Source organism: Pelophylax lessonae (genome assembly GCF_965119305.1).
Source record: "Pelophylax lessonae genome assembly, chromosome: 2".
In the NCBI taxonomy this organism is placed as follows: Eukaryota; Metazoa; Chordata; class Amphibia; order Anura; family Ranidae; genus Pelophylax; species Pelophylax lessonae.
Window position 1 is genome coordinate 46,110,782 of NC_138769.1, and position 22,234 is coordinate 46,133,015.

At 47.0% G+C, this 22,234-nt stretch overlaps 1 protein-coding gene across 1 annotated transcript in view; it reads right to left on the reverse strand.

Moving 5' to 3' along the window:
- The window catches only part of LOC309547943 (uncharacterized protein), a gene marked incomplete at its 3' end in the record, with an annotated part of 206,728 nt that overhangs the window by 47,695 nt on the left and 136,799 nt on the right, over positions 1-22,234 (reverse strand). Inside the window, exons 16-19 of the mRNA XM_082247940.1 lie at positions 18,677-18,814; positions 17,117-17,271; positions 11,717-11,855; positions 3,186-3,384 (exon numbers count right to left, since the gene is read on the reverse strand). Of these exons, the coding sequence (XP_082104066.1) occupies positions 3,186-3,384; positions 11,717-11,855; positions 17,117-17,271; positions 18,677-18,814 (631 nt within the window). The remainder of the gene's footprint in view (positions 1-3,185; positions 3,385-11,716; positions 11,856-17,116; positions 17,272-18,676; positions 18,815-22,234) is intronic.

The following is a 22,234-nucleotide window of genomic DNA, read 5'->3' on the forward strand; positions in this document are numbered from 1 at the left end:
AGCTTCAACAAAGAGGATTTTTGGAAGTGCAGCCATCTGGAATGATTTGCTTTATGCCCCCATTTACAGACATTCCCTCTATTCCCAAGCCAAAGGGCAAATCCTAAATTTTGGATTTGCCCTCACTTTCTGGGCTGGTGAAAATGTTCTTCAGGATAAACAGATAACCTAAACCACTTTATCCAACAAAAATATGTAGCACCCTATAAGGTAGGTGCTAGGTAAAAGTATAGTGGGCCTTGGCTGCCTAACAGCAGGACCATGATTTTCAGCTAGGCTGTCATGTCTCCCAGGTGTGTCTGCGGAGAGGGGAGTCTCCCCACTGGTTCCATGAGAGGATTCTCATTCGACAGTGGAGGAAACCCCATCAGAGATACATTCAGGCCTGTATCTACCCCAGAAGGCAGATTCTGCTGCAGAGGATTCTGGGAGTGGGTATAAGTTTGAGGGGAACGCATGACGCAGTGTCTTTGGCGGGAAGCAGAGTCACAGGAGGGAGAGTACGGCTGTCTCTCCTCCTGTCAGAAGAATCGGGCGTCTCGGGCGGCTTGCCTGAGGGTGCAGAGTGAGAGCTGAGGGTCAGCCTATCATAGAGGGGACCACTCCAGTGAAGGTCTGAGGGATTCAGAAGCCAGCTAGCAGTAAAGGGGGTGACTAGTCAGAAGAACCTGAAGTGTTAGAGGGGGTGCCTAGTCAGGGGACCCTGAAGTGTTAGAGGGGGTGCCTAGTCAGAGGACCCTGAAGTGTTAAAGGGGGCACCAGCAGTTGGGCCCTGAAGAGTTAATGTGTGCAGTGTATAGTGTGAAGTGTTCAGAGTTACAGCAGCACAAGCAGTTACAAGGAGCAACCTCAGTCAGTGAAGGGCTGGAGGGAGCTGGTTACCAGACTTTTGAGCTAAACAGAGTGTCAGGAGTCAAATGTCTTACAGTCCTTGATCTTCTGAGTTAACCTGAGAGTTAAAGTCGAATTTCTAGCACAGTTCAGCAGAACAATATTTTCAAGTGCCAGGGAGCATTGGGCGGCATTCAGCTGGCGTCAAGACAGCGCTAACAATCTTTTTGTACAGTGTTCCAACATGGCAGATGAGGTTTAACCACTTTACCACCGGAGGATTTTGCTGTCTTCCGTCCAGGCCACTTTTTGCGATTCGGCGCTGTGCGACTTCAACTGACAATTGCGCGGTCGTGCGACGCCGTACCCAAACGAAATTTACGTCCTTTTTTCCCACAAACAGAGCTTTCTTTTGGTGGTATTTGATCACCTGTGCGATTTTTACTTTTTGTGCTATAAACAAAAAAGAGCGTTTATTTTGAAAAAATAACAATATTTTTAACATTTTTTTATATGAAATTCCCCCCAAAAAAGATGTAAAAACCAATTTTTTAAAAAATTTTTGGCCAATTTGTTTTATGCTACCTATGTTTGGTAAAAAAAAATCGCAATAAGCGTATTTTGATTGGTTTGCGCAAAAGTTATTGCGTTTACTAACAAAGGGAAAGATTTCTGTCATTTTTGGTGTTTTTTTTTTTAACGCGTAATGGCGGCGATCTGCGATTTTTTTTGTGGGACTGCGACATTGCGGCGGACAGATCGGACCCTTGACTGACATTTTTGACACTTTTGGGGGTACCAGTGACATTACTGCAGTAATCAGTGCTATATATATGCACTGTTACTGTAAAAATGACACTGGCAGGGAAGGGGTTAATTTTATTGGAGAGGGAGGGGTTAATGTATGCCTGGTGCTTACGGACGTGTAGGGGGGGAGGTGACTGAGTGAGTCATGGACAGATCGGATGTCCAGCTATGCTGAACAGTCCGATCTGTCACTCCCTGTCACTATGGAGATCCGCCCGCTGTGTTTACACAGGCGGGCGGATCTCCACACTAGATCCCCGGCGATCGGGGCAGAGCAACGGCGATCGCCGCTGCTCCTCCCCTGGCCCGACTCCCGCTGTGAATGAAAACAGCGGGAGCGAGCCTCCGGCGGCGCGCAAGCGCCGCCCAGAAGGGGGAGTGTCTGACGACGTTAATACTACGTCGTCAGACGATAACGAACCACTTTGCCGCAGTAGTACTACCGTACTCAGTCGGCAAGTGGTTAATGTTGAAAAATGTAAAATAATGCACCTGGGCATCAGTAATGCGAAAGCAAGCTACTCTCTGGGGGGGAAACCTCTGGGTGAGTCTAGGATGGAAAAGGACCAGGGGATACTGGTAGACAACAAGCTTGGCAGTGGCATGCAGTGCCAAGCCGCTGCAAGCAAAGCAAACAGAATGCTGGGATGTATAAAAAAGGGGATTCACTCCAGAAATAAAGATATTATTCTCCCACTCTACAAGACTCTGGTCCGGCCACATCTGGAGTATGCTGTCCAGTTCTGGGCACCGGTCCTCAGGAAGGATGTGCTGGAACTTGAGAGAGTCCAGAGAAGGGCAACAAAAATAATTAGGGGAATGGAGGGCTTCGGCTATGAGGAAAGACTACAAGCACTGAACTTATTCTCTCTGGAGAAGAGACGATTGAGGGGGGATATGATATCAATGTACAAATACTGTACTGGCGACCCTAGCATAAAGAACAAACTATTCAGAGCAAGGGAATATAATAAGACACGTGGCCACTCACTAAAACTTGAGAAAAAACGGTTTAAGCTAAAAATACGTAGGGGGTTCTTTACTGTCAGAGCAGTAAGGATGTGGAATTCTCTTCCACAAGCAGTGGTATCAGCAGGGAGCATTGAAAAACTATTAGATGGGCACCTTAAAGACCACAACATATAGGGGTATACAATGAACGGTTAACAGCAAACACACACACATCATAGGTTGAACTGGATGGACTGATGTCTTTTTTCAACCTCACAAACTATGTAACTATGTAACCTAGTTGAGCCAGAGGAGTATCCCACTCATTCCCTTCTCCCATCCCCATTTCAAAATAAACAAAACAAAGATGCCGGAATGGTCTTTGTCTCAGTTCTCACACTTGGGTTCATAACTTAAATGTGTTGGAAGTGTCACCGGTAACAATGGCAGACCCACCTCAAGCCCAATGCCTGGAAAAACTGCTACAAATAGTTCTGGCTGCACTTTAGGGTGTTCTTTAGGTATTACTTGTTCATAGTCCAAAAATGTTGCTGGTCCCGTCAAACTGGGGACAGCTGGGAGTTCAGCAACAATACCTGAAATGTTCATGGTCTTCAAAGAAAGCTCTTTCATTATTTATGGCATCTTCAAGGGAAAGATTGCTCTGGAGTTCGCTCTCCCTGCGACATTTCACAATCAGGTAGCCTTTCTTAAGCGGGTAGGCCAGGTTTTTCATTACTCTCATAACCTCTTTTTCTGCTCCCTTGTGAACCAGATCTGGCTTAGTCAGGATCCCTGTATAATAAGGTACAAGAAGATATTTTATCACATCACTCGTATGTGGGGATGGTGGTTGGCATTGCTTTGTTGTCAGATAGGGGGAGATTTAGTAAAACTAGAGCACTCAGAATCTGGTGCAGCTGTAAATGGTAGCCAATCATTAGCTTCTACTGTAGCTTTAATTAAGCTTTGACAATAAAAGGTGAAAGCTGATTGGTTTCTTTGCAGAGCTGCACCAGATTATGCACTCTCCAGTTTTAGTAAATCTCTCCCGTATTGTCAAGCATGTCTGCGCCTTCTGGTAAATAACCACTAGATGGCACCAACTCCTCTTTGTTTCATTTGCTTCGGAGCAAAGATGATACAAGCCCAGTGGGACAGTAACCTCTTGCTGCCCATGTAAAGCATTTGTGCAGAAGAAAAAAAGGGTGGGCTTATATGTCCACACACCGCGCAAATTCGTCTATGGGTGGCAAAGCCTTCTGTGAGCAGGTGACAAGTGAAGGTTAAACAAATTGCCTCTGCCCCATCTATAACTGGCTTTCACAGCAAGGAGCACATGGAAGGGCAAGCATGCAAGACAAAACCAAAGTAAATTCCCAGCTTAACTCACCAACCAGTCTGCTTACCAACCAAATTATTCTATCTAACAGTTTGCATTAAAAACAGGGGTTTAGTTAGCACACATTTGCAAATGCATTCGTAAGCTGCGATGCCCCTTCACGGCACCCTGTATTACTTGCAGTCCTAACCCTTGTGAATTTAATAGAGTCAGTGGGAGCACATGCATTCTAATGGATATATAGAGGGCAGGTAGCCCAATCTTCCTTAAAGGCACAGGGGCACACTGGACACCCAGCACATAGCACAATGGCAGCAAAGGTGTTCAGTGTGTCCCCTCACCAATATTACATCAACAACAAACAAATAGCCCCTGCCCCCTGTTGCAGAGTGCGATCACTGGGTGCAGCGGAGTCAATTCAGATCAGACATTGTGGAGTAGCAGGAACTGGCTTCTTTATTGGAACATAACCACAGATAGCAAAGATGTCACTTTCTCATGGTGAGGAAAACATAGACAGGAAGAGATAACCAACAAGTACAGTACAGTTACAACACATCATAGAAAATGCATAGCATATCACTGAGCATTAGCGACATCTAGTGTCCTATTTGTGAACTGCAGTTAATCGGCTAAGCTGAAAGCTGTTGCATCTCCAACACCCCCATCTGTAACTGACCTTCACAGCAAGGAGCACATGGAAGGGCAAGCATGCAAGCCAAAACCAAAAAAAATTTGCAGCTCAACTCACCAACCAGTCTGCTTACCAACCAAATGATCCTATCTAACAGTATGTGTTAAAACAGGGGTTTAGTTAGCACACATTTGCAAATGCATGCGTAAGCTGTAAGGCCCCTTCACAGCACCCTGTATTACTTCTTCTACTTACATCTTCCATGTGCTCCTTGCTGTGAAGGTCAGTTATAGACGGGGGAGGGGCCATTTTTTTGTTATTGATGTAAAATTGGTGAGGGGACACAATGTGTGGGTGTCCAGTGTGCCCCTGTGCCTTTAAAGAGGAAGTAAACCTTCCTTCTTTCCCTCTGTAACTTTTACCTACAGGTAAACCTATGATAAGGCTTACCTATAGATACTGTAAATATCTCCTAAACGTGTGTAGCACTGTCCCTGTAGGTCTGGCTGTGTGATGACTTGTTGGTTCTCCTCTGATTACCAACAGACATTCACTTAGGGTACAGTTCACACATTCATTCTTACTCCCAATGGCTTGTTGTTCAATAAACAGTCCAGGGGTTTTGGTTTTTAGTTTTTTTTGTAGAACTTGGATTGGAGAAGGGAATAGTGAAATACTCCAACTGGAACTATGTACATTGGATAAGGACAACTTCCACTTGGCCTCACCAGGTTGCTTGTGGAAGCAGTCACACTGTTTTGACCATACTGACACATGTATGGAAAGGGTTAAGTCTCCTTGCTCTTTGTCCATCAATAGACTTGGTGAATTACATTATCTTCAGGACACTCACTAGCATCCCCTTTACTTACACCCATCCACTAACTCTTCTAGCTGCAGGGGTAGCCCCCCTCAGGTCAGGCCCCTTGACACAGATCTGTATTCACTGTACTGCAGAATCAGATCTTTCCAGAGTCTCCCCTTTCAGTCAGCTTTACAATTTACAGGTTTAGTTACTCTCCATCTTTTAATGCCCTCAGGTCCACAACCTGAAGCCGCATGGCACTTCTACAAAGGAGGAGGCAGTCGCCCCCTCCCTCCGGGACTCCGCTATCCAGCCGAAAGACCCTGAGCAAATGTGCTCCTGGCTTTTTTTGCATTATCCCAGCATGCACGAGGCACTTTCCCTCTGCCAAATCACCAGGGCTGTACTAAATGCCTGTGCACCCATTTGTCAAGTTTCCTCCCACTGTCCAACATGCCTCCCTGTTGGACCAGTGTGAAACACTCTGCAGACCAGGACCAGCACTCCCACTAGGCAGCCACCTAGGGCGCACTGCCGCCTAGAGCGCAGCCACGGCCACATCTTGCCATGTGACAGTAGTAGTCCTTTCAGGGAGTATGGTCCAGCGCAGTCCTGTGGAGGAGGAGGAGGAGGGGGAGGCACTGGGAGATTGTCAGAACCTCAATCAAACAGCTGTTGGATCAGTGGGCAGGGCCATCTTTAACACAGGGCAAAAGGGGCAGCTGCCCCGGGCCCAGTCATTGTAATGGGGTCCAAGGCAGCTTCCCCTTGACCCTGCACTGCTAGGAAACAGTTGATAAAAGGACTAAGGAGGGCTCAATAAAATGTTTGCCCAGGGCCCAATCAATATTAAAGACGGCCCTGTCAGTGGGTGGTTCCATGTGCTCCCCTCCCCTGGCTCCTCCCATTCTCCCACACTCTGCTGATCTCCTGCCATGTGCAGATAATGGCCACCGTGGCTGAGCAGCTCCCTGATCTCTCCAGGATGGACGGCCCGTAGAGGAGGACCTGCCAGAGAAGGAGTAGCGATCATCAGGGAGACAGTCTGACAGTCTGCCAGAGTCTCAAGGTATTGCATGATGGTCCTGCTGCTGGACACTGACAGCATCCCAAGATGTCACTCCATGACCGAGGGCGCCCTCATGCACACACAGCCCTAACAATATGTATGCCATCCAGCATATAATGCCACCTACTGTCCTCCTGTCATCATCATTATCCCCCCTCATCATCCCCGTTCCGTGCATCCCACCACCCTACCTCCTGTCATCATACTTTTTATCCTCATCCCCCCTGTACCCCACTGTCAGCTTCCTACCACCCCACCCCCTGTCATCTTCATCCCCCCTGTCAGCTTCCTATCACCCCACCCCCTGTCATCTTCATCCCCCCTGTCAGCTTCCTATCATCCCACCCCCTGTCATCTTCATCCCCACTGTCAGCTTCCTACCACCCCACCCCCTGTCATCTTCATCCCCCCTGTCAGCTTCCTATCATCCCACCCCCTGTCATCTTCATCCCCACTGTCAGCTTCCTATCCTCCCATCCCCTGTCATCTTCATCCCTACTGTACCCAACTGTCAGCTTCCTACCACCCCACCCCCTGTCATCTTCATCCCCCCTGTACCCAACTGTCAGCTTCCTACCACCCCACCCCCTGTCATCTTCATCCCCCATCAACTTCCTACCATCCCACCCCCTATCATCTTTATCCCCCCCTGTCAGCTTCCTACCATCCCACCCTCTGTCATCTTCATCCCCACTGTCAGCTTCCTACCATCCCACCCTCTGTCATCTTCATCCCCACTGTCAGCTTCCTACCATCCCACCCTATCATCTTCATCCCCCCTGTCAGCTTCCTACCATACCAACCCCTGTCATCTTCATCCCCCGTCAGCTTCCTACCATCCCATCCCTTGTCATCTTCATCCCCCCTGTACCCCACTGCCAGTTTTCTACCATTCCACCCCCTATCATCTTCATCCCCCCTGTACCCCACTGCCAGCATCTTACCACCCAAGCCCCTTGATGATGGACGCAGGGACAATTTCTTTCTTTCAGTGACAACACGGATACGAGGACGTTTGACTCCCTGATCTCTCCAGGATAGACGGCCCATAGAGGAGGACCTGCCAGAGAAGGAGTAGCGATCATCAGGGAGACAGTCTGACAGTCTGCCAGAGTCTCAAGGTATTGCATGATGGTCCTGCTGCTGGACAATGACAGCATCCCAAGATGTCACTCCATGACCGAGGGCGCCCTCATGCACACACAGCCCTAACAATATGTATGCCATCCAGCATATGATGTCACCTACTGTCCTCCTGTCATCATCATTATCCCCCTCATCATCCCCGTTCCGTGCATCCCACCACCCTACCTCCTGTCATCATACTTTTTATCCTCATCCCCCCTGTACCCCACTGTCAGCTTCCTACCACCTCACCCCCTGTCATCTTCATCCCCCCTGTCAGCTTCCTATCACCCACCCCCTGTCATCTTCATCCCCCCTGTCAGCTTCCTATCATCCCACCCCCTGTCATCTTCATCCCCACTATCAGCTTCCTACCACCCCACCCCCTGTCATCTTCATCCCCCCTGTCAGCTTCCTATCATCCCACCCCCTGTCATCTTCATCCCCACTGTCAGCTTCCTATCCTCCCATCCCCTGTCATCTTCATCCCTACTGTACCCAACTGTCAGCTTCCTACCACCCCACCCCCTGTCATCTTCATCCCCCCTGTACCCAACTGTCAGCTTCCTACCACCCCACCCCCTGTCATCTTCATCCCCCCATCAACTTCCTACCATCCCACCCCCTATCATCTTTATCCCCCCTGTCAGCTTCCTACCATCCCACCCTCTGTCATCTTCATCCCCACTGTCAGCTTCCTACCATCCCACCCCCTGTCATCTTCATCCCCCTGCCAGCTTCCTACCTTCCTACCCCCTGTCATCTTAATCCCCCCTGTACCCCACTACCAGCTTCCTACCATCCCACCCTATCATCTTCATCCCCCCTGTCAGCTTCCTACCATACCAGCCCCTGTCATCTTCATCCCCCGTCAGCTTCCTACCATCCCATCCCTTGTCATCTTCATCCCCCCTGTACCCCACTGCCAGTTTTCTACCATTCCACCCCCTATCATCTTCATCCCCCCTGTACCCCACTGCCAGAATCTTACCACCCAAGCCCCTTGATGATGGACGCAGGGACAATTTCTTTCTTTCAGTGACAACACGGATACGAGGACGTTTGTCCTTCCAGTGAAACCACTAATGCAGGGACTTTTTTCTTTCAGTGACACCAAGGATGCAGGGACATTTTTTTTGCAGTGACACCACAGAGGCAGGTGCATTTCTACCTAAGACCCTGCTCACCCATAATGCAGTGACCTGTGTTTTAAAAAGGTTGACATTTTTTTGGGTTTTTTTTTTTTTTTGGGGGGGGGGGGGTGCATGTAGGTCTTGCCTAGGGTGCAAAATAGTCTAGCACTGGCCCTGGGTTCATTGTTTAAATAACGTAACCCAGACCCAGTGACAATCATTCCAAGGCTGCTGACACCTAGATTGGATCCCCCAAGCAGGAAAATCTTTGTGCAGGGTGCAGCTGACAGTGGCATTGTTATGTAAGGACAGCGTGGTGTGAGATTGGCCAGTCCTTTGTCACGAGTTGGTTAGGAGGGCAGGGATCTGATATCTGCTTTCCTTACAATTGCAACCACTACTATCTAAAGACTGGTAGGCTGCAATTTATCTAGTTTGCAATTTTATGGTTTAGATACACTTTAACAAACCATTTTTGTCTAGTTAAAATATTAGGGAAGGAATGAGGGCCATCTGAACACTACAATAAGCACTGTTATTGTTTTGAACAGAACATGCCAGGCACACACATAAGTAGCATCAAGTCAGTTAAACTAAACATTTCTGACTGTTATTCACTAGTTTTGCATTTGGCTAGGGTCAGTGTCACTACTGGTAGCATAAGGGGACACCCGGACCATATAGAGGTTGGACAGGTAGTCCAACTCCTCCAGGATGGCACATCAATACGTGCCATTGCCAGAAGGTTTGCTGGGTCTACCAGCACTGTCTCAAAAGCATGGAGGTGATTCCCGGAGACAGGCAGTTACTCTAGGAGGGCTGGACAGGGTCGTATAAGGTCCTTAACCCAACAGCAGAACCGGTATCTGCTTCTTTGGGCAAGGAGGAACAGGATGAGCACTGCCAGAGCCCTACAAAAATGACCTCCAGCAGGCCACTGGTGTGAATGTCTCTGACCAAACAATCAGAAACAGACTTCATGAGGGTGGCCTGAGGGCCCAATATCCTCTAGTGGGCCCTGTGCTCACTGCTGGGCACTGTGGAGCTCAATTTGAATTTGCCATTGTCACCAGAATTGGCAGGTCTGCCACTGGTGCCCTGTGTTTTTCACAGGTGAGAGCAGGTTCACCCCGAGCACATGTGACAGATATGAAAGGGTCTGGAGAAGCCGCAAAAAATGTTATGCTGCCTGTAACATCGTTCAGCATGATGGTTTGGTGGTGGGTCAGTGATGGTCAGGGGAGGGATATCCATGGAGGGACACACAGACCTCTACAGGCTAGACAATGGCACCCTGACTGCCATTAGGTATCGGGATGAAAGCCTTGGACTGATATTCAGACCCTACGCTGGTGCAGTGGGTCTTCGGTTTTTCCTAATGTGGTGAGAGTATGCAGCCAGTTCCTGGAGGATGAAGGAATTGATACCATTGAATGGCCCCTACGCTTGCCTGACCTAAATCCAATAGAACACCTCTGGGACATTATGTTTCGGTCTATCCGACGCCGCCAGGTTGCACCTCAGTCTGTTCAGAAGCTCAGTGGTGCCCTGGTCCAGATCAGGGAGGAAACACCCCAGGAAACCATTCGTCATCTTTTTAGGAGCATGCTCCACTGTTGTCGGGCATGCATACAAGCATACAAGCATACAATACACGTGGGGGCCCATACAAACTACTGAGAACCATTTTGAGTTGCTGCAATGAAATTTCAGCAAAATGGACTAGCCTCATTTTTTCACTTTGATTTTTGGGGTTTCTTTGAATTCAGCCCTCTATAGGTTGATAATTTTCACTTTCATCAAACGATGTGGCATCCTTTGCTTCCTAACACATTACCCAGTCCATATCAGTATAGATATCCAGCATGATATTTTTCCCAATTTAAATCTGATGTGTTTTTAAAGTGTTCCTTTCGTTTTTTTTGAGCAGTGTGTTATAGTACTAATTGGTGGTTTGAGCAATAAAGTCATCCAAAATAAACTGTTGATGATTGATCCTATGCTACAAAATGTTTCCAACTGTAAGAGAATATGCAACTATTGCACATGTTGTTGGCCAGTTATTTGGAGTTTTATATACAATTAGCATTACAGGCCCATCAATCACAGGAATTCACAAAAAATTAACCATTTCAGCATTTGCCAGACTTTCCAGGCTGCCACCAGTCCGGGCCTCCCTATGAGTTTACTTTCCCATCTCAGCATGGTCTGCTCTTCCTCTGATCTGTCACTCACCAATTACAGGGACAGTTAGAGCTTGAGTGTTTCTGTGGTTCCTAAATCACTGCTAAGAACATCTATAGCACGAAGCAGGATAAGTATTTGTGCAAGAGCAACCTCTATACAGTTATCAGGGGGGGCACGAACAGGAAACTGCATTTCCTGGAAGTATTTATTAAAGTGGAGTTCCACCCTTAAAAGACACTTTGCCCCATCTGCTTGATCTGTGTCACCTGAAAATAAGTGGATAATCACTATTTTTTTTTTTTTACTTACCTTGTTTTAGAAGAAAATATACTCACCTTTCTTCCACTTCCTCTCTCTTCGGCCGCGGCCCGCGCCGTCACTTCCTGCTTGCATTGATCCCTGGGAGCTGAACGTCATCGCTCCCAGGAATCAATGCACCAGCCCTAACATCAGTTCCAAAGCAGGCACGTCATTCACTGCTAAACAGCTTCTGGGCATGCCCACATGCTGTGCAGGAATGACGTGCCTGCACCGGCACTGACGAGCGGGGCCGGTGCAGGGCATTCTGGGACGAAGAGGACGCCGAAGAGGAAGCGCTGGCTTCAGCTGCCCACACCTGAGATGGCAGCGCTGGACAAGACATTTTCAAGGTAAGTATTTCTTCTAAAAGGTAAGTGCGACCTGGGACAGTTCAGAGGCTATCCATTGTGGAATGCACTAGCCCTGACTGTCCCGGGGTATTTTTATTAAAAAAAACTTTCCGAGGGTGGAACTCCGCTTTAAGGCAATAAAAATGTATAAAATGCTGCTAACGCTACAAGTTTCTGCATACCTAGTGTCCGCTTTCCTGTGGGGTCCACTTGTTTTGCCAATTCCAGAGCTTCGGTGGTTGCAATATCCACATTACTGGGGACCACGACCAGAACAATGGTCTTCTGTCTGCTAATGTACTTGATAATCATCTCCTTAATCTGTGAAAATGAATCTTTTCTGTTAAGATATAATCAGATGTAGTGCTGTACACATTTTAAAGGAGTCTGACTTTTCAGCTACTCAATAGCTGCATTACAAATCTATACCCACTTAGTTGGTGACTAATGTCCCAGGCACATCACTCTCAGACTGACGTTCTTGTCATTAGGTTGGTAAGAAAGTTGGGTGGCAATCACTTTTCCTTGGGTTTTAAAGGTTTTATTGCACATGTGTCATGAAGAATTGGGTAGGAGGATAAGGGGGACACAGGATACCTGCAAATTACTTCTCAAAACACAGTCTCTGGCCTGCTTGCTTGTCTCTCTAACTTTCTAGGTCCCTCACTCACCAGGTACTACTGGCTAAGCACTGAAACTTAAAAATGGCTTTATGACATTTATGGATCAACTGCTAACTTAGGCTTAAGGCAGAACATTAACCACTTAAGCCCCGGAAGATTTTACCCCCTTCCTGACCAGGGCCTATTTTGCGATTCGGCACTGCGTGACTTTAAGGGACAATTGCGCGGTCGTGCGACTCTGTACCTAAATGAAATTGGCATCCTTTTTTTCCCACAAACAGAGCTTTCTTTTGGTGGTATTTGATCACCTGTGCGATTTTTTGATCATGCGCTATAAACAAAAAAAAAACGACAATTTTGCAAAAATAACAATATTTTTCACATTTTTTCATATGAAATTCCCCAAAAGAAAATGTAAAAATCAAAATTTTTTAACATTTTTGGCCAATTTTTTTTCTGCTACATATGTTTGGTAAAAAAAAAATCGCAATAAGCGTATTTTGATTGGTTTGCGCAAAAGTTATTGTGTTTACTAAGGGAAAGATTTCTGTCATTTTTGGTGGGTTTTTTTTAACGAGTAATGGCGGCGATCTGCAATTTTTTTTTGCGAGACTGCGAAATTGCAGCGGACAGATCGGACCCTTGACTGACATTTTTGACACTTTTGGGGGTACCAGTGTCATTCCTACTGTAATCAGTGCTATACATATGCACTGTTACTGTAAAAGTGACACTGGCAGGGAAGGGGTTAACTTTATTGGAGAGGCAGGGGTTAAATGTGTCCCTAGGGGCGTGTTTCTTACTGTAAAGGGGGATGGCTTTTCATGTAACCACAGAGGCATACGATCCTAAATAGCAGGATCGTATGACCTCTGCAGTTACACCAGGGAGAATGACAGGCGGCTTTGTTTACATCAGCCGCCTGCCTTTCTCCCTCTGCAGCGGACGATCGCGAGTGACCGGCGGACATCCGAGCCGCCGGTCATTCGCGCTGGAGTGTCCGAGAACGAGCGGGGCAGGAGCGCGCCTCTGGCGGCGCGCGCTCGCCCCCTATTGGCTCGCGGGCGAGTGACGTATATATACACGTCACTTTGCCCAGGAGGGGCTGACCGCCGCCGTAAATAGTCGTGCGGCGGTCGGCAAGCGGTTAATGGAAAGGTTCTTGTGTTTCTTCCCTACTGAGAAGTCACTCATCATCTCCATGTGGAGGACCTCTGCAGTCTGCCTTCTCTACACCCATATAGCACTCCACTGCAGCCATGGAGGCCTCCTAGAAGGGGAGATCCCTGCAACATCCCAGACCAAGTGTCCAGACGTGCCCCAGATATGTATTATTTCTCCCAGCATGTGCAGCAGGTTCATCAAGCCTGTTACAGTGTCTTGAAAAAGTATTCATACACCTTGAAATTTTCCACATTTGTCATGTTACAACCAATAACGTAAATGTATTTTATTGGAATTTTATGCGATAGACCAACACAAAGTGGCACATAATTGTGAAGTGGAAGGAAAATGATAAATAGTTTTCAACCTTTTTTAAAATAAATACCTGAAAAGTATGGCGTGCATTAGTATTCAGCTCCATTTACTCTGATACACCGAACTAAAATTTAGTGAAACCAATATACTTCAGAAGTCACCTAATTAGTAAATAGAGTCCACCTGTGTGTAATTTAATCTCAGTATAAATACAGCTGTTCTGTGAAGCCCTCGCAGGTTTGTTAGAGAACCTTAATAAACAAACAGCATCATGAGGGCCAAGGAACACACCAGACAAGTCAGGGATAAAGTTGTGGAAAGGTTTAAAGCAGGTTTAGGTTATAAAAAATATCCCAAGGTTTAAACATCTCACAGAGCACTGTTCAATCCATCATCAGAAAATGGAAAGAGTATGGCACAAGTGCAAACCTACCAAGACATGGCCGTCCACCTAAACTGACAGGGTGGGCAAGGAGAGCATTAATCAGAGAAGCAACCAAGAGGTCCATGGTAAATGGAGGAGCTGCAGAGATCCACAGCTCAGGTGGGAGAATCTGTCCACAGGACAATGAATAGTCATGCACTCCACAAATCTGGCCTTTATGGAAGAGTGGCAAGAAGAAACCCATTGTCGAAAGAAAGTCATAAGACATCTAATTTGTTGTCTTTTAGTTTGTGAAAAACCATGTGGGGGACACAGCAAACATGTGGAAGAATGTGCTCTGACTGAGACGAAACCAAAATTAAATTTTTTGGCCTAAAATCAAATGTATGTTAGAATGGCCCAGTCAAAGTCCAGACCTAAATCCAATTGAAAATCTGTGGCAAGACTTGAAAATTGCTGTTCAGACTCTCTCCATCCAATCTGACAAAGCTTGAGCTGTTTTGCAAGAAGAATGGGCAAAAACGTCACTCTCCAGATGTGCCAAGCTGGTAGACACATACCTAAAAAGACTTGCAGCTCTAATTGCAGCGAAAGGTGGTTCAACAAAGTATTGACTCGGGGGGGGGGGGGGGGGGAGGGGAGGGGGGTGAATACAAATGCACGTCACACTTTTCACATATTTGTAAAAAATTTTGAAAACCATTTATCATTTTCCTTCCACTTCACAATTATGTGCCAATTTGTGTTGATCTATCACATAAAATCACAATAAAATAGATGTACGTACTATAGTAATATAATGTGATAGAATACTTAGTCAAGGCACTGTAACTGGCCAAGTAATAGACATCCTTAGCAAAAAGTTTCACAGAATATGAAGCAGTTTGTGACGGTACAAGTGTAGAGACCTACCTAGAGGCGTGTATTCTGCACCAGGGCCACCCAAAAATTTTTTGGCCCTTGGTAATTAGCACCGAGGAGCCGCATATTTGCATGAATTGCGCTCCCTGGAAAGTTACCGTTGCTTGACTGAAAGCTAAAACAAGGAGCGATCGAGAGTTTTCAGATCACGTGACCACCGTGACAGCCAACCATGGCAGTCACGTGGTCTTAAGCCCCACCCCGCCTCCCAGGGTCATAAGCCTCCGAAAGGGCAAGGAGGTCCCCCTTGGAATATTTCCACTCTATTACTATTGCAGGGATAACCCACAATGTTGGGTTTTCTTTTACTTTTACTTTCACTTTCAATGATAATTGTAAACAGGACAAACAGAGAGGGAAATCTCCTAACAGGGGCACAGACAGCAATAAAAACCTGACAAGTGTTCTAATCTCGCTCCATTCTATCCAAAACCAAATAAAAAAAAGGTTTGCCTTTAGTTATACCTTAAAGTGGTATTAAACCCTCATTATTTTGTCAATTAAAGTAACAGACATCATACTTACCTCCTCCTCCGCCCTGATCCTCTTCTTCTGGCGTCCCCCACCGATGCTCCAGGCCCTTCCTCTTCAACAGGTGCCCCCACCGAAAGCCCTGGGAGGGCACCAGTGTGTGTTCGCTCCCGCTGCTGACTCCTTTGACACGGAGTGCGGGATTCGCACCCCCGCCCCCGTGTCACAGATTTTGCTTGATAGTGGCAGCCATTGACTCCCGCTCCTGTCAATCGGTCCAATAAGGAGGGAGACAGGAATGGGAGCCACATTGCTGGAGTGGATCGGGCTCAGGTAAGAAAAAATGGGACGGGGGGACTGAGGGGGCTGTTGCAGCACAGAAAGTTTTTCACCTTAATGCACAGAATGCATTAAGGTGAAAAACCTTATAGCTTTAAAACCACTTTAAGTTGGGCATTCAAGGGGCAGCAAAACCACCATTCAACCTCCTATTTTTACTGCTTCCCAAGTAAACCAGGCAATAGCCTAGTAAAAGATAACGGTTTAACGGGGCTTAAAGTATAACTAAAGGCAAATCTTTGGATAGCGTGGAGATGGATTAGGACACGTAATTTTTTATTGCTGTCTGTGCCCCTGTTAGGGAGATTCATCCTCTCTATTTGTCCTGTTTACCGTTATCATTGAAAGCTCAAGTAAAAGAAAATCCCAAATTTTGGGTTGTCCCCAGAAAAGTAATAGAGGGGACATCTTCCAATGGGGACACTAGTTCTGGTGACCTGGGAGTCCCCAAGGAATTCCCTTAACTGGCAGGGATTTCTTTTCTCTTCCTGTTTGACTATGGGACAGGGAGTGAAGGGAAATCTCCACAATGGGACACAGATAAGGGGAAAAATTTGACAGGGGTCATGGCGGCCCATCCATTGGGGGCCCCCTATCCATGCGCCCGGCCCCCTAATCTACATGCAGAGCACCGGACGCATGGATTCCAATGGGTTTTTTTTTTAAGCATGTGATTAGAGCCAGAGGCTTTAATAGGCTTCAAAAAATGGTGGGTTCGGGGCGCAGAGCACTGCGCCCCCAAGCCCACCCAGTTGTGTGACAATAGCATATGAATATTCACTATTGTCACAGAGATCCTCCTCCTGGCCAATCAGGAAGCGGGTCCTGAGACCCGTTTCCCGATTGGCCGAAAGGAGAAGCCATGCCATTGGGCAAGGAGGAGGAGGCGCAGAAGACTGAGGGGGAAGCTGCCACCGCCGCTGCTGCTGCCTGTCCACATGGCCAGGGCAAGGGGTGAGTGAGCCGGCGATGGGTGTGCAGGCTGGTGTGGTCCAGGGGGGGGGGGTATGGTGTGTGGCCTGGTGTGGTCTGTCTGCCACCCCCCCCCTCCCGGCAGATGGAGCACCAGCCGCCACTGGTCATAACCCTCCCTTACTCTATCCATAATGAAAAAAAAATTCTCGCCTATAGTTCTACTTTAATGCTTTTTCATATGTATGGGATCGGCTAAGAGTCTGCTAGTCTGAAATGTATCAATATACAACCCGTTTTAATTGTATCCCTAATGCAATCATATAGTTCAACAAAGCTCTGGGTTTGAGTTGTCCTATGGCTCTTCCTGTTGTTCGCTGTATTTTAGTTTTTATAGTACTTTCAAAGATATCACACATATCAGGTCACTCATTTAGGATCATAGGACGAACCTGCTTCCTGATGTTTAGGGGATGGTTAAATAAATCGACCTGCGTGATTCCCGGCAGATCGACCAGCGTCAGGTCTGGAACGTTCGGGGACATGATTTCCAGGGTGATCAGCTGATCACTGACACCATTCCATGGCCCAGCCATGCAATTCTGAGCTACAAACCAACAGAAAGAAAACAAAATTGTCATGATGCAGCCATTCACATTTGTTTTTTGTTTTTTGTGCATTTATATAAGGAAAATAAAAGGACTGACCTGCCTTCAGAAAATGTACGGTTTTATCAAAATACAATTACCAGGCATCCAATTGTCTGCAAAGTACTCTTGCTGTCACTAGGAATGCTGTCTGTACATTTTTTAAGCATTTTTATAAAGCTGTGAATCTGGCATTCGCCAAACATCCACTGCAGGTGAATCTTCCAAGTGCATGTGTTTAAGCGCTTTACCTCTGGAAGATTTACCCCCCTTCATGACCAGGCCATTTTGTGCAATACAGCACTACTTTATTTGAACTGACATTTGCATGATCCTGCGATGCTGTACTCAAATAAAATTTACGTCCTTTTTTCCCCATGAATAAAGCTTTCTTTTGGTGGTATTTGATCACCTCTGCGTTTTTTATTTTTGCCCTATAAACAAAAAATGACCAACAATTAAAAAACAAAAAAAAAAAAATATATATATATATATACTCTGTATATATATTTTTTTTTTTTTCTCTTTTTACTATAAAACATATCCAATAAAAAAAATTATAAAAATCCAATTTCTTCATAAATTTAGGCCAATATGTATTCTGCTACATGTTTCTGGTAAAAAAAAAAAATCACATTAAGCGTATATTGATTGGTTTGCGCAAAAGTTATAGCATCTACAAACTATGGGATATTTACTGGAGTTTTTACTAATTTATTTTTTTTACTAGTAATGGCAGCGATCAGTGAATTATAGCGAGACTGCAATATTGCGTCGGACATTTGGACACTGTATTAGTGTCACTGGTTCCCAAAAAGTGTCAGTGATCAGTGCTAAAAATATGCACTGTCACTGTACTAATGACACTGGCAGGGAACCCCTTTCATCAGGGGCAATCAAAGGGTTTACTTTGCTCCTAGGGAGTGCTTACTAACTGCGTGGGGGGTGGCTTAACTGGAGGAAGACAGAGATCTGTGTTCCTGCTTAGCAGAAACACAAGATCTCCATCTTCCTCTCTGACAGTACGGCAGTCTGACTTGTTTACATAGGCAGACTGCGGTTCTGCCTCTCCTGTGAACGATCGGTGGCTCCCAGCAGGCATCGCGTCCGCTGGTTGTCTCCAGCTGTGTCCAATCACATGAGGAACGGTTCGCCGTTGGTGCGCACGCACCCCCCTCAGACCCTGTGCATGAAATCATGTGCAGGTACGTGATTTCGCGCAGGAGGGCCGCCCTGCAGTAGTATATATGCATGGGGTGGTCCATAAGAGGTTAAATGAGTCATTAGCTGTTTTGCCGGAGTCACCTTTAACCAGGAACCAACAGACTTTATTACTCCTCCTCTAAAACGATATAAAATGCTTACCCTTCCTGACTTCCTTTTCCACCTGAGCCGGACTTGTAAGGCCTTTTTTTTCAAATTGATAGCTTATTTTTCCACACCATGTTGAACCCTTTGGGGACTTTTTTAGCTTGAGTTCCAGGGGACAACGTGTGGCGATACCTGTAGAATAAAACAATTAGCATCACAGAGTTATTTAGGAACATATAGCTATTAGATCATATATGATAAGTTCACTTTGTGCTTCCCTTCTCAGTAGTCTGCTCAGATATTTCAGCAACATGGGCTCACTTATCTGCCAACTCCAGCAGTTCCTGCTCCTTATGCAGCACAGCACCCCACAACAACCACAAGAGAGTGCTAGTGAGAAACAGGAGGAGGACTTTCCAGTTATCCCAACCCAGGACCTATTTCCCCTCCCATCCCCAAACGGTGCTCCAATCCAGTGGCGCCACTAGGGTTGGTGTCACCTGGTGTGGTAAAACATGGTGTCACCCCTCCTCATGTTGTCCTGCCGCTACTCCTAGCACAAATCCCCCCAAAACCCCCCCCCTAGCACAAATCCCCCCAATCCCTTCTCCTAGCACAAATCCTCCCCAAAACCCCCCTCCTAGCACAAATCCCTTTTCCTAGCACAAACCCCCACAATCCCTTCTCCTAGCACAAATCCCCCCCCCAATCCCTTCTCCTAGCACAAATCCTCCCCAAACCCCCCTCCTAGCACAGATCCCTTCTTCTAGCACAAATCCCCACAATCCCTTCTCCTAGCACAAATCCTCCCCAAAACCCCCCTCCTAGCACAGATCCCTTCTCCTAGCACAAATCCCCACAATCCCTTCTCCTAGCACAAATCCTCCCCAAAACCCCCCTCCTAGCACAAATCCCTTCTCCTAGCACAAATCCCTACATTCCCTTCTCCTAGCACAAATCCCCACAATCCCTTCTCCTAGCACAAATCCTCCCCAAAACCCCCCTCCTAGCACAAATCCCCACAATCCCTTCTCCTAGCACAAATCCTCCCCAAAACCCCCCTCCTAGCACAAATCCCTTCTCCTAGCACAAATCCCCACATTCCCTTCTCCTAGCACAAATCCCCACAATCCCTTCTCCTAGCACAAATCCTCCCCAAAATCCCCCTCCTAGCACAAATTCCCTCTACTAGCACAAATCCCCCCAATCCCTTCTCCCAGCACAAATCCTCCCCAAAACTCCCCTCCTAGCACATATCCCCTCTCCTAACACAAATCCCCCAAATCCCATCTCGTAGCACAAATCCCCCCTCCTAGCACAAATTTCCCAATCCCTTCTCCTAGCACAAATCCCCCCTCCTAGCACAAATCCCCCAATCCCTTCTCCTAGCACAAATCCTCCTCAAAACCCCCCTCCTAGCACAAATCCCTTCTCCTAGCACAAATCCCCCAAATCCCCTCTCCTAGCACAAATCCCCCCTCCTAGCACAATTCCCACAATCCCTTCTCCTAGCACAAATCCTCATCAAAACCCCCCTCCTAGCACAAATCCCTTCTCCTAGCACAAATCCCCCCAATCCCTTCTCCTAGCACAAATCCCCCAAATCCCCTCTCCTAGCACAAATCCCCTCTTCTAGGACAAATCTCCCCTCCTAGCACAAATCCCCCCCAATCCCTTCTCCTAGGAAACCAGGTAGAGATGCAGGTTGTACTGTGCTCTCTCAGTGGAGCACTCTTCCATACAGCAGATGACACAGGATCAGGCTGTAAACAGTTTGATTACCCCACCTCCTATCTCCTCCAATGATCGCTCATCTCTTGGCCGTAGGGAATGAAGCAAACACTGTAAGATGTAGGAGTGATCCTGTGTCATATGCTTTATGGAGGATCGCTCTGCTGACGGGAAGGGGAGAACACAGCCCACACTCCCGACTCTCTGACCTCTGTCCTCTCCTTTGCGGACTTCACTGCTCCAGGCTGCTCTCCTCTTGTCCCGGCCGTGAGTGTGGAGATCGAGGGAAGGCACTCAGCGGCCAGGTACAGCACCAATGAAAAGACTGGGCTCGGGGGGTACAACTAAAATTAGCACCCCCTCTAGATCCAGCCATGGTGTCACCCCTCTGGGGGGTGCCACGCGGGTGCGGTCTGCACCCCCCGCACCCCCATAATGACGCCACTGCTCCTGCCTCCATCTAAAGCAGAGGTATGAAACGCAATGTCATCACCGGCTGCATCAGCATTATGGTCGCCCTTAAGGGCGGTTGTATTTGTAAAACTATATAAAAACATCTACTTTTTATCATAATAAATAATTGGCTCTGCGTTTAAATATTACTGCTTTTAGTTATAACCTAACTTCTTTGAGCCTAAACCTAAGGGGTTTAGGATGCCGGGAGGCGGGGTGTATGATGATCATGTGACCACCGTGATTGGCTGTCACATGGTCAGAAATCTACCAATCGCAAGTATTGATCAGGAGCTTTCTATTAGCCACCGGTAACTGTGCCAGAAGCATGTAGGGCATGCGCTCACGGCACAGCTGTATTTGCACTAATGCATGCAAATATGCGGCCACTTGGTGCCAAGGCCGTCCGCCAAAAGGCCGCATATCTGCATGCGGCCGGAGCCAAGAGGTTAAAGGATAAGTCCACCTTAACACTAAAATCCTTGCATCTACAGACCTCCACCATCTAACACTAACCTATCTAGCCCTGTAAAGAAGAAATCAGTATACATACCTTTTTTGAAGCCTTCCTGATCCCACGCTGAGCTGTCAGCCGCGGCTTCGCTGTGGAGGTGGGTGCAGAGGACACAGCCGACAACGGAAGCCCCATAGTAAGTCTATGGGTGACGTTACTTCCCATTCATTTTACAGTCATTGTCGGCCGTGTCCTCTGCAGAGCTGGAGACCAAACCGGAGCAGCTTCAGTTCTGATTTCTTCTTTACAGGGTTAGATAGGTCAGTGTTAGATTGTGGAGATCTATAGACGCAGGGATTTTAGTTTTAGGGTGGACTTATCCTTTAAGTAATATAGAGCTACACCCTTAAGATCTGCTGAGTATTCTGGGTACCCTGTTCACTACTGAGCCCTGAGCAGAGTATTGCCCCTGCTGACACCACCAAAATACCTTGGCCAGGTGACTCCCTGCCTGTCACACAAAGGATAAACATGTACACACTGATGAGATAAATGTTTGACTTGTATTAGTGTCTTGTACTTGTATCTTTTGCCTGTTTTGGCAGAAATGGAAAAACGGGCAAAAGAATCAATTGGCTGAGTCTTCAAAATAGCAAATACCAACTAGAAAAGGCAATATAACACAATTCGGCACCACTTTAAGCCACTCCCACCCATCCTGCAGGACTGAAGATTTAAACGTGAGCTCCCAAACCTAGAGATTTTCCCCAAATAACCAAAAAGAAGAGGAAGAAGAACAAGCTCCGGGCTAGCTTACTTACCGGCTCTCAGTGAGAGGAGTCAGGGCTCAACCACTTACGGACTGCCCACCGTGTATTTATGTTGGTACTTTGATGTTAAATACGGGGGTGCTGCCTGGTATTTTTTTAAACGACGGGCGGTCCGCTTTAACATAAGGGTGGTCCCAGCAGTGG